The 15,799-nt window shown below is 47.2% G+C and overlaps 1 protein-coding gene across 1 annotated transcript in view; it reads right to left on the bottom strand.

Annotated features, from left to right (window-relative positions):
• The window catches only part of LOC142582528 (sodium-coupled monocarboxylate transporter 1-like), a 57,989-nt gene extending 45,397 nt beyond the window's left edge, over positions 1–12,592 (bottom strand). The window contains exon 1 of the mRNA XM_075692355.1: positions 11,947–12,592. Coding sequence (XP_075548470.1) covers positions 11,947–12,093 — 147 coding nt within the window. The 5' untranslated portion in view covers positions 12,094–12,592. The remainder of the gene's footprint in view (positions 1–11,946) is intronic.
• Between the last annotated feature and the right edge of the window lie 3,207 nt (positions 12,593–15,799).

Here is a 15,799-nt window from a genome sequence, read left to right as displayed (position 1 = left end):
CGCAAGCGGAAGCTAAGGAAGCACGTCCGCTTTCTGCATTTCGCTCGCAGGGAGAACAGTATCGTGCAGGAAGCACATTATATTTTATCGCATGCGAGACGAAGTCGCGCTCGCGACAATCGGCGGAATTCATTTCTGGCTTCTAAGAACCAATTCCTTCTAGACTGTTGCAGCAGTTACGTGTTTGGGAGAGCACGCGTTGCTTTCGGACGAGCGTTGAAAAGCAAGTATAGTTAGGTGAGAGTTAATTTTTTTTCCCCCCCGGAAGTCCGCAGTATTACGCTGCTCTCATACCATGGGCCTCACAAACGCTTCGCTGCGTTTATTTGTGATCGCTGCCCTGCGGTGTATAGATGTGCTATGTTGTTTTGTTGTTTATTAACGGTGATGGTATGGGATGTCTGTCTAGTGAAGAAATGCCGATATTCCAAAATTGTAGGTAAACACACACATGCTTACCTTCCCCCTCCCCTCCTCCCTACGAATGCACACATAAAAAGTTGTAGACCAGAGAACAATATAAATAGAAAGAAAAAAGAAGAAATAATAGCTTTCACAGGGGTCGGATGTCGGATAAAAGTGAACCGCTTACACATTTTCACAAAAAGTTCACGTATTACGTGGTGCCAGCGGTAGAGAAGATGTTCTACTTCCACTGCCACAGTCGTGAGTGATGGCGCTGGCTAACACTCCCAGTGTTAGTTCTAGTAGACAGACATAAATATCTCAGAAAGTGGATAGGAAAACGGTGCCGCGGTAGCTCATTTGGTAAAAGCATCGCATGCGCAACGTCAAGACGTGGGTTCGTATCCCACCTGCATCCAGTGATCTTTTTTCATCCACTTTCATTTCCACGTATTTATCGTTTGCTTAATGCAATTAGAAACTGTAAATAATTTTTCCTATGCTGTCCTTCGTGTCATTGTTTGTTGGCTTCTTCTGTACCGATACGTACATATTGACAACTTGCAGGTGGCTTGTAGATGGTCGCCTAGTAGACAACCTAATTAACTCGGATGTGCCCCTGGGATGTGCCCCTGGGCCTGATATAGAAACTTGCTGACAGCTACTGTGCTGCCCAATAGACAACGTGTCCCACTGGCTACGTGCTTGAAGGGGCAAATTCGGCAGTGGGTATGTGTCACTGCAAATGCGCCCAGAATAGATGAGATGTACAAGACACAAATGCATTTAGACATGCGGCGTACTACCGGGTGCCACGCGCACCTCTCGTCGACATTTTCCCCTGGACAAGCATCATACAACGATTGGCTTCGTCGTCGTGACGCAGGCAGCTACGTAACAGCGGGCTACAGGCGACAAGGCTGTGCTCGTGTCATCCGCTAATGTTGCTACCTCTCTAGCTCGAACAAGCTTCGCGTCATTTAGGCTCCAACAACGCGTTGGATCTGCGTGCCTTTTCGATTCGCTGCAGTTGTCGTTAATTCGCTGTCAACGTGCTCCGACCTTATTGCGAGGTACAGAAAATGAAATTGGTCGCGACTTTCAAACGTGCATTTAATCACGTTGTACTGGTCACATTCGGCTCTTGTGCGAATAAAAAGAAAAAAAAAAGAGAAAGAGACAGGCAGTCAATAGTGATGTTTAAGTTCATTTCCTTCTATTTTTTTTTTTCTCAAAGCAGCATAACTGAAGCAGTAATAATGATAGCGCACGTATTATAGTCGCACATCTAAAGTCAGATGACGAAGCCATCCATCTTGACGGGAACAAGCGTTCGCCCTCTAATGTACCGTTCATGACGCACGCGGGGTATGAATATAAATAGAAATTAGCTTTTACCCACGTGACTTGAGGACAGCGGTCGTTTTATATAGTATATTAGGGTGATTCACTAGAGTTCAAACATGCATGTCCGATTGATATTTTTTGTTTTGTCTGGTGGTTTATATGTCACGTAGGAATATCCACACTGCGTGGAACCGAAAATTTCATTACTGAAAAGCGTTCCCAGCAAGCCAAAAAAATACTTGAAGGTGCCGGCGAGAGCGTCTTCTTGTTGCTTACCACAATATTTTCCGATTTTACGGCCGAATTAAATGCAAACCAAGAACGTTGTGTCGAAATCCGTTTCAGCTCATTTTAATACGCTTCACAGTAGGTTAGTTCTACGCGCTTTTTTATGCTTTCCGCAAACGAAAAAAAAATATGTTAGAAATTTCCAAACATGGCCCAAATGCTAAGAATTTTGTAACTTTGATGTGTGTTGACGCGTTTTCTATTTTATGCAGAAACTTGAAGAACGCGTTCGTAGAACGTTCGTTCATAGAACGTTCATAGAACGAACGTTCATAGAAACGAACGTTCATAGAACGTTCGGTTGGCAACATTTATGCGGAATATTATCTTCCTATATGGAACACAAAAGAAGAAAAAAAGATAGTTAAGCAAGCTTTAAAAAAAAAAACGCTACGTGAAGAAATAAAGAACTCCGCTTCCAATTGTTTTAAAAAAAATGGATGGAAGTCCGCTTATGTCGGGCAGAACGTGGGTGCGATAATATGTTTCCTCTTTGTTTTATTCACAAAATATAACGGGCACATGTTGAGCACGCTGGCTTTAGTGCCGCGATGACTCGTTCCGGTTTGTTAACAGTCGCTCTCCTTTAAATGAAGAAGAGGCAACGGTTTCCACAAATGGAGGGAGATTACCCTGGGTTCTTTATTGGTGCAAGAACAGAGGAAGTGTTTCCTGCTTTGTTCTCTAGGACACTGGAGAGAACAAACGACACTACTTGTGGTGCTCGAACAAATTTATTGCGTGTCCTTTGCGATTAGTACTTAAAATGGCCTAATCACCGTCAGCTGGCTAGCGGCAGTTCTCGCAGTGCATGTCAATTTGACTGATCACGGGCACAAATACACACATGCCATGACTGAATTCATAGTTAGTGTACTTGATTGCCAGCATATCTTAAACTTCAGTGCAAGCTCTCTGCAGAGATGACACTTGTTTTATTCGTCCTAGCCTATTAGTGGCATACTTGCTGCCTTAATGTCAATGCAGGAAACGAAGAAACCTTATAAACAACCTGCACAAGTGCTCGAGCAACAACAGCGCTCTTCCGAAGAGAAGAAAAAAAAAACCTAAAAAAGACTAAAGAACGAACAAAAGCAATTCGACAGAACGATCTTGAAATGCGACGAGAGAGGCACGGACCAATGTCGCTTGAATTAACTTTTGTTTCTTTCTCACCATAAACTCTACAGGTATGCTTGTAGCAGCTGAAGAAACGATTACCAGCGCTAGACAACGAGACGTGACTGAGACAGACGACAAGTGCTTGTCGTCTGTCTCAGCCACGTCCCGTTTTCAATAGTTGTTAATAGTTTTTTTTTCAGACATGTACCAACCTGCCCAAGTTGGCGTGTTATTGTAGCAGCTGTAGCTTATTGGGGGCAAGCTCCACCACTGGAAAAGCTGGCGCCACCGTCGGCGTGACATGAGGGATCACGTGGACACAGAGGCCGCGTCGGCTGCTTCGGAAGCGCCGAAGCGAGCTGAAAACGGAAGTTTAAAGTCCCTCCTGAGCCGTGGTTCTGATTAGGTGGTGAGGCTTTACCGCCTTGGGTGTCTGCTTGACAACATTTGAAAGTACTATAATATGTATTGGCTGCCTTTGGAGGCGTGCAGCATGATTGGCTACTGCTCGGTGCCGCAGTGCCGGACGTACGCAACGGAGCCCAGTGTCAGCCTTATTCACACGTAGCCGCAGGGCAAGGGGCTGCGTGAAGCTTGGCTCGCGAAACTTAGAACCGGCAGACAGCCATCGGCTTCAACTCGAGTATGCAGCAAGCGCAGACGCGAGGAAGATTTCTGCTGCGGCGCCGGGACTGCGCGATGTTCGGTGAGTAGCAGAAAACGCGCACTGAGACGCTCGCCCGCGCCTGCTGCCACGCCAATGTCATGACGCTTCATTAGGTCTATGAGCTTGTTGATATTAAATTCTGGCAAGTTCACTAGAATGGAAAGGGAGCGGTAAGAAACGCATTAAAAAAAGACATGGAATATGGTCATAAGTTTGTGTTATGAATTAATGCACTGGATTACGAAAAAGAAGAAGAGGGAAATCGCACGCTGAGAAGACCGATAAACATACAGTGCGACGGAACTTGAGAAATAACATTGAAATGTACAAGAATTTAGAAGACAAGAGATTGAATCGTCACGACGGCACATCACAGTCGCCGTAGGCGTCGAAGTCTCCATAACGAAATTATTTTTGAACAGTTTTGATAGCGTCCACGCAACAATGATTGCTAGTGTGCTGTCAAATGCTCATATGCTGCGGCCTGAAGCTCACGGCATGGTTTAGAAAACGCGCTCACATCGAAAGCAAAACATTGTGAGCGGACATTCATGCAGACGCGCAGTAGGTCGCTGCGAAGCCGTGCGATAGCTTCATTGAGGCTTCATTCTGTTATGCTCCATTTGTTTATACAGACAGCCCACCATAAGAACACATATCACATGGTTAACTCTCAGCGTCTGCCTACCTTTCACGCAAGAAGCCGGTTCGGGAGGCTCCATCGCGGCGACCGCGCGCAGTGGCGTTCACTGTACGTATTCGATAAAGAGATAGCGTCTGTAAACGTTTCTGTGCTTTCAGTTTCCCAAGATTTCTATATCGACAGTCAAAAACTTCCCTCGTTTTGGAGTACCTACATAAACGTCCAGGAGGGCTGCCGCGTGGTGTTTTTATTGAGCGCCGTAAGTGAAACCTATGAGGAGCGCTCCGCGTGATGCCTCATACTATGCAAGGGAGGCGATTCCGATAGATGGCGACTCCGTAACTCCTCGCTGCCAATAGTAGTGCATAAACGTTGCACGAGATGCTTATTACTTGCGGGGCCGGTGGACTAATACAGAAAGAAAGAGAGAGAAAGAAAGAACAATAATACGCTGAAATAATGACTAGAGGCCTATTCGTGGAAAGGGGAAAAGGAAAGAGAAAGAGTGTGGATCATTATGGAAGCGTCACATGCCAAGCTTCATAGTGATTAAGATATCTTTATTTCCATCCGTGTGGAGTTATTAAACAAAAAAATACCTTTAACGTTATCTTGTGGCTGGAACAGTTCCTCGATCGAACGATCTCAGCTCCCGATGCACGAGACTCGTTGCATATGATATAAATACCAATTGTTCCCATCACATGTAGTTGTATAGTACTCAACTGCGTCGTTAAAGCTCCGCTTAAAGTAAATGTCAACATGTGCGTTGATCTGCAGTTTATTGCTTTTTTATCTCACGTGAACCTAAATGCTGATTTTGCGCGTAATTTTCTGACCAATGTCATGCCATGGATGAGGCGTGCTTGATCAGTTAGGCGCTTTCTCACTGTCAGATGCAGTTGACTCTCGTTTTCTCGACCTCTCTTAATCGACTTTTCGCCTAATTTGATCGCGCTGTAAACTAGTTGCGAGAAAGCATGCATTGACTATGGCACCAAAACTCGTATTAGTTCGAACACGAAAGCATGCCGCTTCGGTTCATTCGATCCCCGCCGGCATCCCCATCACGCGCGCGGCGGTTACTAGAAAGCTTGAAGGCATGAAATGCAGAAGACCGTGCTATATGCCGCCTTTAGATTGAAGATGTTTTACTTTAGCTTTACTGTTCAGAACTTTACTTTGCCTTTATGTCCAATGCCGAGGCAGGGTTTAAACATGTCGTAACTTGTCACCGCACGCCGTTTGGGTCGCGCTACAGGAGCAAGAAGCCGAGAGACATTACGGACTACTTCGAGCAATAAAACATATTTTATGTGGCGGGTTCGTTTCCCGAAAGCAGCAGTGAATTTCACACGCGAGGAATACGAAAACGCCCGTTCAATTAAACGCGAGTGCACGTTAGAGACGTGGAAGTAGACGAGATTAGACCGGTTCTCTCCACCGTGGCCTCCCATAGTCGGCCATTGAGCAGTTCAGGGGCTGCTACAGTTTTTAGAGACAGCAGACCTGCACCAGCGGTTGTAGCCTGAATTGGTGTTCGTCGTGCTGCACGTGGTGCTGTGTTGAGATCGTGACCGTTGCCCGCGGTGATTGTGCGTCTCTAATCGCTGAATCCCTCCCTATTACTAGCTTCCTTTCTCATATTTGTACATCGCCTTCTTGCTTCCCCAGTGTATGGTAGCAAAGAGGATTTTTCGTTCTGGTTAATCGTCCTGCCTTTGTTCTTTTTTTCTCTCTGTCTGGGAATTCGAAAAGAAAGAAGCACGACTATCAATGCACGTTTTTATTGCTTCATTCTATCACAATAGGGCGCCTCGACTACAGTGCGCCCTATCGCGCCTAAGAGCCGCAACGTGCCGAATGTTTCAGAAAAGCGGCAGAGATAGTGAGATCAAGCACCGATTGCCTCGGCCACGCTCTACTTGTTGCCTTGTTCGCCAACAAGGCCACACGTTTATAGAGCGATAAAACAAATACAGACAGGAAGGACAGCAGACCAGCGCTCGTCACCCTGTCCTCGCGGTCCATCCTGCATTTAATGGGCTATAAACTTGCGAACATGCCGCTTGAAGGAGTCCGAACATTAAGACGAACCTTCTCTACGAGCGAATTAGTGATACGGGCTGAGTACCGACTTCTTCAGTATAATCATTCTAGTTGATGACGATCAAATGTGGTACATGCATCCTGGAAATGCTATATATGACACACACACACACACACACACACACACACACACACACACACACACACACACACACACACACACACACACACACACACACACACACACACACACACACACACACACACACACACACACACACACACACACACACACACACACACACACACACACACACACACACACACACACACACACACACACACACACACACACACACACACACACACACACACACACACACACACACACACACACACACACACACACACACACACACACACACACACACACACACACACACACACACACACACACACACACACACACACACACACACACACACACACACACACACACACACACACACACACACACACACACACACACACACACACACACACACACACACACACACACACACACACACACACACACACACACACACACACACACACACACACACACACACACACACACACACACACACACACACACACACACACACACACACACACACACACACACACACACACACACACACACACACACACACACACACACACACACACACACACACACACACACACACACACACACACACACACACACACACACACACACACACACACACACACACACACACACACACACACACACACACACACACACACACACACACACACACACACACACACACACACACACACACACACACACACACACACACACACACACACACACACACACACACACACACACACACACACACACACACACACACACACACACACACACACACACACACACACACACACACACACACACACACACACACACACACACACACACACACACACACACACACACACACACACACACACACACACACACACACACACGCTGGCACGCGGCAGTGATGTTGAAAACAGTCCGTGCTCGAAAAACTCCCATTTGTCGGGATTCCGCAGATTATGTTGCCAGGATGTGAATACGAACATAAACCAAGAGGCTACACAGACGGGGTTTGTGCCGTCGTGTTCCTCGCGCTGTTTCACTGGTCAGTCCTGAACTGCCGCATGTTTTGTAGCCTCCGTCCTTGGCATCCGTCGGAAAACACATTGGCATTCCACGCAATCTTTCCCTACAACGCTCTTCCAGCGCGTCAATCAATGCTTCGCGAAAAAAAAAGGAGTATTTTGTGGATTGTGTTTGGGGACGGCTATATTAGGATGCCTCGACGCCACCTCAGGGTATTTCGAAACCAAGCGACCTTCCGAGACTATAGTCGGATACAACTTTAGAAAAAAGGGGAGGCTCCGCCCAGATCACCGAAGCGCGACAGCCGATCGCCTCCGCGACTAAAATAGTCCCGCTTGAGAAATCGTGCTCCTGAAACGCGTAATTCTCGGTATAAATAAAGACTTTTGTATTTTTTATGACTGCTTTAGAGCTCTCATGTGCTACAGCACATGCCGGATAGCGGCAGAAAAATAACCCCGTGCCTTCCACAACGCTGCCCGTCGTCTGCTCTTTAGCTTCATTGCAAATGACAAGAGTATATAAAGAGCAGCTCTCCATGGCTTTTGCGCTTGTTCACATGTACACGGCGTATCTACTACCCGTTTTCCAAGCCTAAAATGAATCAGTTGGTATTGAAAAAGTACTTATATAAAACAATGCGTTTAACGCAACCATTACAAACCTGGGGCGAGAATACGGCCGAGGCAGCAAGGTAAAAGAATGTTTTATTTATAGTTTTATATAAATGCTCCTGGTTTTAAATAGCATAAAATTTATATTTTTCGGTTTTGTGTTTTCACAATTTCACAGCATGCATTCTACAGCTTGCGCGTGCAGTGAGCCCTGGTGAACAGCAATAAATCGACGGTGCTACACAACGCTCGAACACCGTCACTAAACGCTTGGCTATCTCACTGCTGGCAATGATCGTTCACGCTAAGTTGACGGCGACAAATCTTTGCGTTGAAGGCTTCTTCTTCAAATATTTTCTGTTGAGACACTCGTAGGTTTGTTTCATGTGCGCAAACTTTTCCGATTTCTCCTTTGAATGGTTTTGCTCCATGACTTCGCCTCGTCCGACGAAAAACGCAGCGACACAGTACACGAACACGCCCGCCGCTAACAGTACGCACCAGTGTTTGGAAGACTTCTCTCGTCGTAACTTCAGTGGGGAGCGAAATAAAACAACATGGAATAAACACGCAGGATGTCTGTTCGTAGCGGTCGCCGTGGGATTCTGTTTTCAGGCAAAGCGTAGTGCAGCGCCAGCGATGCTCGCTGCAATGTTCCTTCGCCGGATCACGGCTCAGAATAAACGCACGCGGCACAAATGCCGCATCGTAAGCTCGCAGTAATATTTCCGGCATGATAGACCATCAGAAACAGTTCTGGAATTCACTCTGTCGAGGGGCTGAAGCACACAGCTGACGCGGCCTCGCCCGCTTCGAAGCGCGGGCGGCCATCTCCGTCGGCGGAGTGACCGGCCGTCCGGCTCATGACGTTAGGGCCGTTTTACGCTCGTGTCAAACACGTGCACGTGTCACGTGTCAAACGTGCACGTGTCAAACACTTGTGCACAAATTTTGGTTTACAATGTCTAAGGTATACACAGTGCACACAATGTAAATGGTAATTTGTGCACAAGTGCTGGACACGTGCAATTTTTCGCGCGACCGCAAGCGTGCGGTGCGGCTTGCGGCGATGGGCGGTTCGAGCGTAAATCGGGCCCTTAGTCCAGAGTGCGCGCCCATTGGTGGATGCTTGTGTGCCTCCGCCTCGGAGGAGTAAACGCCCCCTTTTTTCTAAAGTTGTATCCGACTATAGTCACTCCTGTGCCAGCCGATGTCACCACATGCGGCTGCGAATTTCCTGCACTCACTGACAAAAAAATATAGAATGCTGGAGGGCGTGTGCCCCGCGACAAAAACGCGTGACGCGCCTGGCACCAACGAGCAGGTCACAGTCACGCGCCACACGCCACGAAGAGCCAAAATCGTCAAGTGTGGCCGCCGAAGGAGTCAGCGTCCAGCACAAATTGTTTGAACAGGGGATTTCGAGACGGGCGAGGAAGAGCCGCATGGTCCCATGGATCACAGACATCGGTGTCACTCGTAACTTGGCGCACCAAAAGAGGAAAACCAATAGGCCAGCGGCATTCGCACACGTACGTCCCCCCCCCCCCCCCCCTTTTTTTTTTTTGAGGGGAACTTGCTATTGCATTCCTGATCTGTCACGTGACGTTTACGTGAACTCGACGCGAGCGAATCGACCATAGGTCGAGCCACCATTCGCATGGCGGGGTCAGAGAACTCGACGCTCGCTTGGCCCGACCTCCTAGCGTTTACAGGAAGCCGACGACTGCATTTCGGCCTGACATGCTGACTTGACCCAGATTTATCGGGTTCATGTAAGCGTAGTCTATAGTGACATCGCTTCGTTTAGTCAACTGCCGCCATCAAATGTGCTAATTAGAATAGCTATAAGCGAATTGTGTAAACTTAGACCGCTTTTACGTATACACATTGGGAGCCTTATGAAGTTTACCGACCAATAATGCTTCTTTTGTATACCTGTATACGCGTAAATGCGACTAACATTGATAGGGCAGATCACGCACTTTCCGGTATCTATTTATGTTCGGAGCTAACCGTTTTACTATCACGGCAGCTGGAGTCTCTGGGTATGTGTCACTGTATATGTGCCGCTCTTCATAATAGTAATCATAACAATATAAAACATATTACCAGTTACATGCTCATCATAAAATGGAGTGCTGGTTGCATTAATTAATGTCGACAATCATAGCCAAGGAATTAATGCGCCGCCATATTTTTTACGCTGTCTTTACATTTGCCTTCTCATAAGTTGACGCAAGAATGCCGGAGAGGCTCTGCCCCTCGAAAGTGCGTCACTCGCCACGAAGAGCCAAAATCACCAAGTGTGGCAGACGAGGAAGCTATTTCGCAATTGCACAATGTTGCGAATTTCTTTTTGCGCCGAATTATTCAAATTCGGTATAAACCGCTAGGTGGCGGAATTTGGAAACTTAGGGTAAGTGCTTCGCGAATCCAGCTTCAGACGGGTCCGGCGTGGGCTTAGATTCGAGTAAAGGCATGCTATTCTTTAGCGCAAGCGAAGCGAGAGCTCAGCTTCCTTATTCACTTGATTTCGCCGCGTTTTATAAACGTCTGTAGAACTCTGTCTGATGCAGCTGTGGCGTCTTGCACATAGAAATAACTATCATATTGAAAAGGCACTGAACAGTATTATGCGTATAACTTGCTTCCCGTTAATAAAGATATTAGCGCCTGTGTTGTGTGTTTCTGTAACTTTTTTTATTTGTGGTTGTGTCTTCGTGTTGCGTAATCATGTACCTAGGAAGGCGCCAACTTGTCCAGCAACATCTACTAAATAATGACAGCCGGTGAAATTCGCTAGCAATGTGAAAGGCACTCCGAAGATAGCGTTTCGAACCCGTGATCAGTAACGCGTAACATCCACGCATACCGGTAATAGAGCACAGTTTTTCACAGTTCGCGGCTAAACAGCAGCCGTTCGAGCAATTCAGGCCTTGATGCGTGCTCCCAACCGCAAATGTGTCCCGAGTGCGAGATACGAGAAAAAAAGAAAAAAAAAAGACAGAGGAAATAGTGTTGGAGTCGGTGAAGTCGCCTTAGAAACAAAAGAACAGTCGATACTTCTGCGTACGGTAATCGCATCTTATGGCTAGGTTGTGATGAAATTGAAATCTCTTTTCGCACATTTATTACCCCGAAACGTTTGCAGGCGGTTGTGCATGCGCATGTGCTACAACAAGCTTTCATTTGAATTATTTTCTTATCTTCTGTTCTTGCCTATGGAAGGCTGCTAATAATGTGACATTAGCCTACAACACTACCGAAGCTTTTGTTTCTTTTTTGTCATCAGCTACAAACTAGTAGTATAATATAGAAAAAAAAAGGCAAAGACGCAAAAGAGGCAGGGAAGGCGTGAAATATATGCCGAAAACAACCACATTTTATGACAGTAAATATTTTTTAATAAATGACCGCCCAGCGTACCAAGAGCCGCAAAGATCAAATAACAAGATAACGTTGTCTTACGGCAGTCAAACTAGTCTGGTACCCGCGCGAAACAAAGCAGTAAAAAAAAAAAAAGATCACTCGAAATGACAAAAACAACAAAAGGAAAGAGAACGCGGTGCGGTACCACGACATGCAACAAGTCCGTTTGGTCGGCACACGTCATGCAGTCCTCGCTCACCTGTAGCTGTCTGTTTCCCACGAGGAACTCCTTGTTGTTGGTGCTGCGGCGGTCCTTCCAGGCGAAGTAGACGCCGATGAATGAAGAGAGGCCCAGCACAGCCACAAGCACGCAGTAATCAGCCGGGTGGAAGTACCGCACGGCCATGACTGCGATGTAACTTACTCCGAAACACGGGACCTCGGCCACAGCTTCTGGTGCTGTTGCGGAGTCTGCGGAGAACGCAAGCAGAAGATCGTACGGCCCCGTAGCGGCGTCTCTCTCTCTCTCTCTCTCTCTTTGCTTCTCCTCCGCGGAAGTTCCGCACTACCGCGTCAAACAGTGAGGTGCCCTGCTGACGGCGGCAGAGAGCTATCGGCGGGACCCGGAGATACAATTCCTTTGCGACGCGTGAACGCCCTCTCGCGTATGGGTAGGGAGCCCTCTTTCCTTCCGCTGTTCGTCGCCCGCAATGCGCCGATCTCCGCGCGAGCGGGAAAGCTGTGCCGTTCGTACGCGACAAGCCGTTTTGTAAGCGAGGAGAAGTGAAGAGAGCGCGCGAGTCGTGAATTTCCCTCGAGCAAAGAACGCCTGCAGCTGCCGCAGCGCGCGCGTGTTGGTGAAACACTACAGCTTAACGGAGAAGCAGCGCCGGGAAGTACAACGCCGTGCAGAGAACGCTGCACACCAGGGTCAGACGCTTTGGTATACAGTCCGGATTGTGGTTCGCTGCATGTTGTGACAATTGTCGCGAAACACAAGAAACAATAAAAAATGATAGATTAGTGGTGCGAAAAAATTGGCGAAAGAAGCAATGAATAAAACGTAGAAAAGTGCGTTCGGGTTAGCTTGCGGAGCTCCGATGTGCGAGCTATAGCGATTTGTCGCTCGCATAGCCGACGTGACAGGAGTGAGTGGCTTGCCAGTCGTTGCTTGAGATATGACGTCGCGAGTATGATGCACTTGCTTCTGGGTTCATTCAAGTCCTTAACGAGAGGCGCCTCTGCTGATTCAGCGGTTCTTCGAAAAGAGCAGCATCAAGCACCGTTGTCACTGCAGCAAATAATTGTAGACCGACAGTTAGCTAAATTCTACGAACTGCGGGTCTTCCGATAAAGTCAAACATCGTCAACTGCGAGTTTTATGATAATGTAAAGTGCCGTTGTTTCGTAGGCGTGTAGCTGTAAATGAAGGTACGCGTTGTGGTGGTAGACAACAATGGAATAAAGTGCGTATTTCAAATGTTCGTTGAATGCCTACGTCGCGTAGCAACAATGCCGTCCGTTGAGTGCACTCTCTCGTCATGAAGGGCGGCGCACATCATGAACAGCCGCCAGACAAAGACAAAGAAAGGACGACCGACTAGCGAGCCCTTCGAACAAAAATCTATATGTTTACACGTACGTGAATAACACTTGATCATGTAGGAGAAAGGTTACACCGAAATAAAAAAAAGTATAACCACGTGTAAGAATGTTCCCCCAAATATAAGAGAGGCACTGATATGATGAGAGGCGCAGCCTACATGCCTGACATCTTGTGTGTAGCAACAAAAAGAGCATGTTCCCGGATTGTGGTGTCTGCGACAACCTCCGACGCTTCATTGGATCATCGTATCATAGGGTGCGCTCAAAAGGACAGGCAGTGGGTTCGCCTGCGTAACCGTTTGAACCTCTTTGACAGACGTGAACAATCATCAGTGAGCAAGGCGCTTGGACCACTATGATGCCTTGATAAGCAGTGACCGTACCGTAAGCGCCAAATCGGGGGTGGCCGTGGTTTTCTCTGCCCCTGAGCGTCTACAGAAGCTATGGAAACAGGTTAACACAGAGAATAATAAAAGGTACGCATGTTCTACTCAACATCGCAAACAATTTGTAACCTGTACTTATAACGTTGTCTATACCATTCCACTTTCATGCGGAAGAACGTACGTTGGTCAAACCGGCAGATGCATCAACGAGAGATTAAAAGAGCATCGATATAACGTCACTAGGGTAATTTCGAGTTATTTGGGTATTCACTGCCGAGATTGTTCCTGCAAGCCCATGTTTTAAAGCACTTCCATTCTGTATAGGGCTCATAGCAGGATGACGAGGGAGATTATGGAGGCCTACGAGATTGCAAAACTAGAGGAAAAGTGCGTAAGAAAGCCTTCGTTATCGCTATCTGAAAAAGGAGATACGTTTCCTAGGTTTATCTTTGTGACCACCGCAGTACATCTTTTCCCCATGCCTTGCACACGTGCACAGTTTATCGAGATTCACCACTGAATGGTCTTTTTTTGCTGTTACGTTTGTTTCCGCTCGTACGGTGTATATTTATCGATGAGTGCGAAAATAAAATCAATAGTTGAAAGTGAAGCGCTGTGTCTGTGTATCTGTTTCTTCCTACGGCCTCGTACAGTCGCGCTTACACACTCTACTATGGATTCTAACCAACTAGCCCGCCAACGTGTTTTAACCGCGAACCTATGTCCCAGAGAAAGCACGTCAGTGGGGCACATGCTTCTCTGCACGTCAGGTGGGGCAAGTTCAAGCTCTTCGGGTTGTGAATCGGGCAACTTGACGATTACTGTCTCGGAGGCACGGGAGCACGAAGCAGTTGGGTCTTTCAGAGGAACTCGGTTGATTGGAAAATAATTCGACGAAGTTATAGGAGCCATTTTGCAGCCTCAGCAGACCCATTGCACAACCGTACTTGCCTCTGCAAGTTCAGCCTTCAGGATTTTGCACACTATTGTCCCGTATTCTTGAGAAGGTGTGAAGCCACCGAAAAGAAGTCAAACATCTTCAGGAAGCACTTTCTTTCCGGATACAGAAGGAAAGCCTGCGCCCGCGGCAGGTGGAAACTGCGATGACATTGAGGATAGCATGCAGTTCAAGCAGTAGAGATTGAAAAGGGCTGGTTGTACGAGAAATGAAATTAAAAAAGGATGTAAGATTGGATTTGTTGGTAAAACGTGCTTTAAAGTTTTAACAGCGCAAGAACACCTGAGGGGACAACAGAGAAAACAGATCACCGACTTCGAACACTTTATTTCCTTTTCAGAAAGCACCTCTATATCGAAGCGGGAACAAATTTATGTTCAACACAACCAGAAACATGGCCGCGGGTGCAGACAAGATCAATAACGCACTCATCCGCAACCTCAGTGAAGAGTTAGTCGCAGAATTAACCGACTTTCTCAACAAACACTGGGAAGCTGAGACCGTCCCCGAGGAGTGGAAGCATGCGGAGGTAGTGATGATTCCTAAACCGGGCAAGAAACTTCAAATTGGGAACCTCAAACCGATCTCGCTCACATCGTGCCTGATAAAACTGTACGGACGAGTGGTGACGCTGAGACTACAACAGTACATGGAGGACAACGAACTGTATCCCCACCACATGTTCGGCTTCAGAGCAAAATTATCGACCCAAGACGTACTGCTTCAAATCAAATAAGAAGTACTCGAACGTCCCCAGGAGCGGGGAGAATATTATAATGGCATTGGATATCGAGGGGGCTTTTGACAATGTAAGCCACGAGGCTATCCTCACGGGCATGAACGACCTGAACTGCGAGAGGAGAGTCTACGGCTACGTCAAAGCCTTTCTTTCAAACAGAACGGCAACGATTGGCCTGGGAGAGCTACGATCAGAGAAGTTGCTTACTCCATACAAAGGGACGCCTCAAGGGTCGGTCATCTCCCCCCCGCTTTTCAACATAGCCATGATTGGCTTGGCAAAACAGTTAAAAGAAATCGACGGCATACACCATGCCATGTATGCCGACGACATCACCATCTGGGTTAACGCAAGCTCGCTCAGGGAGAAAGAAGAGAAGTTACAAGAGGCATCCACGTGCGTAGAGGATTACGTCAGTGCAAGA

The sequence above is a fragment of the Dermacentor variabilis genome, chromosome 5 (genome assembly GCF_050947875.1).
Source record: "Dermacentor variabilis isolate Ectoservices chromosome 5, ASM5094787v1, whole genome shotgun sequence".
NCBI classification, from domain to species: Eukaryota; Metazoa; Arthropoda; class Arachnida; order Ixodida; family Ixodidae; genus Dermacentor; species Dermacentor variabilis.
Note: the sequence above shows the minus strand (reverse complement) of the source record. Positions and strands in the feature narration are given on the sequence as shown.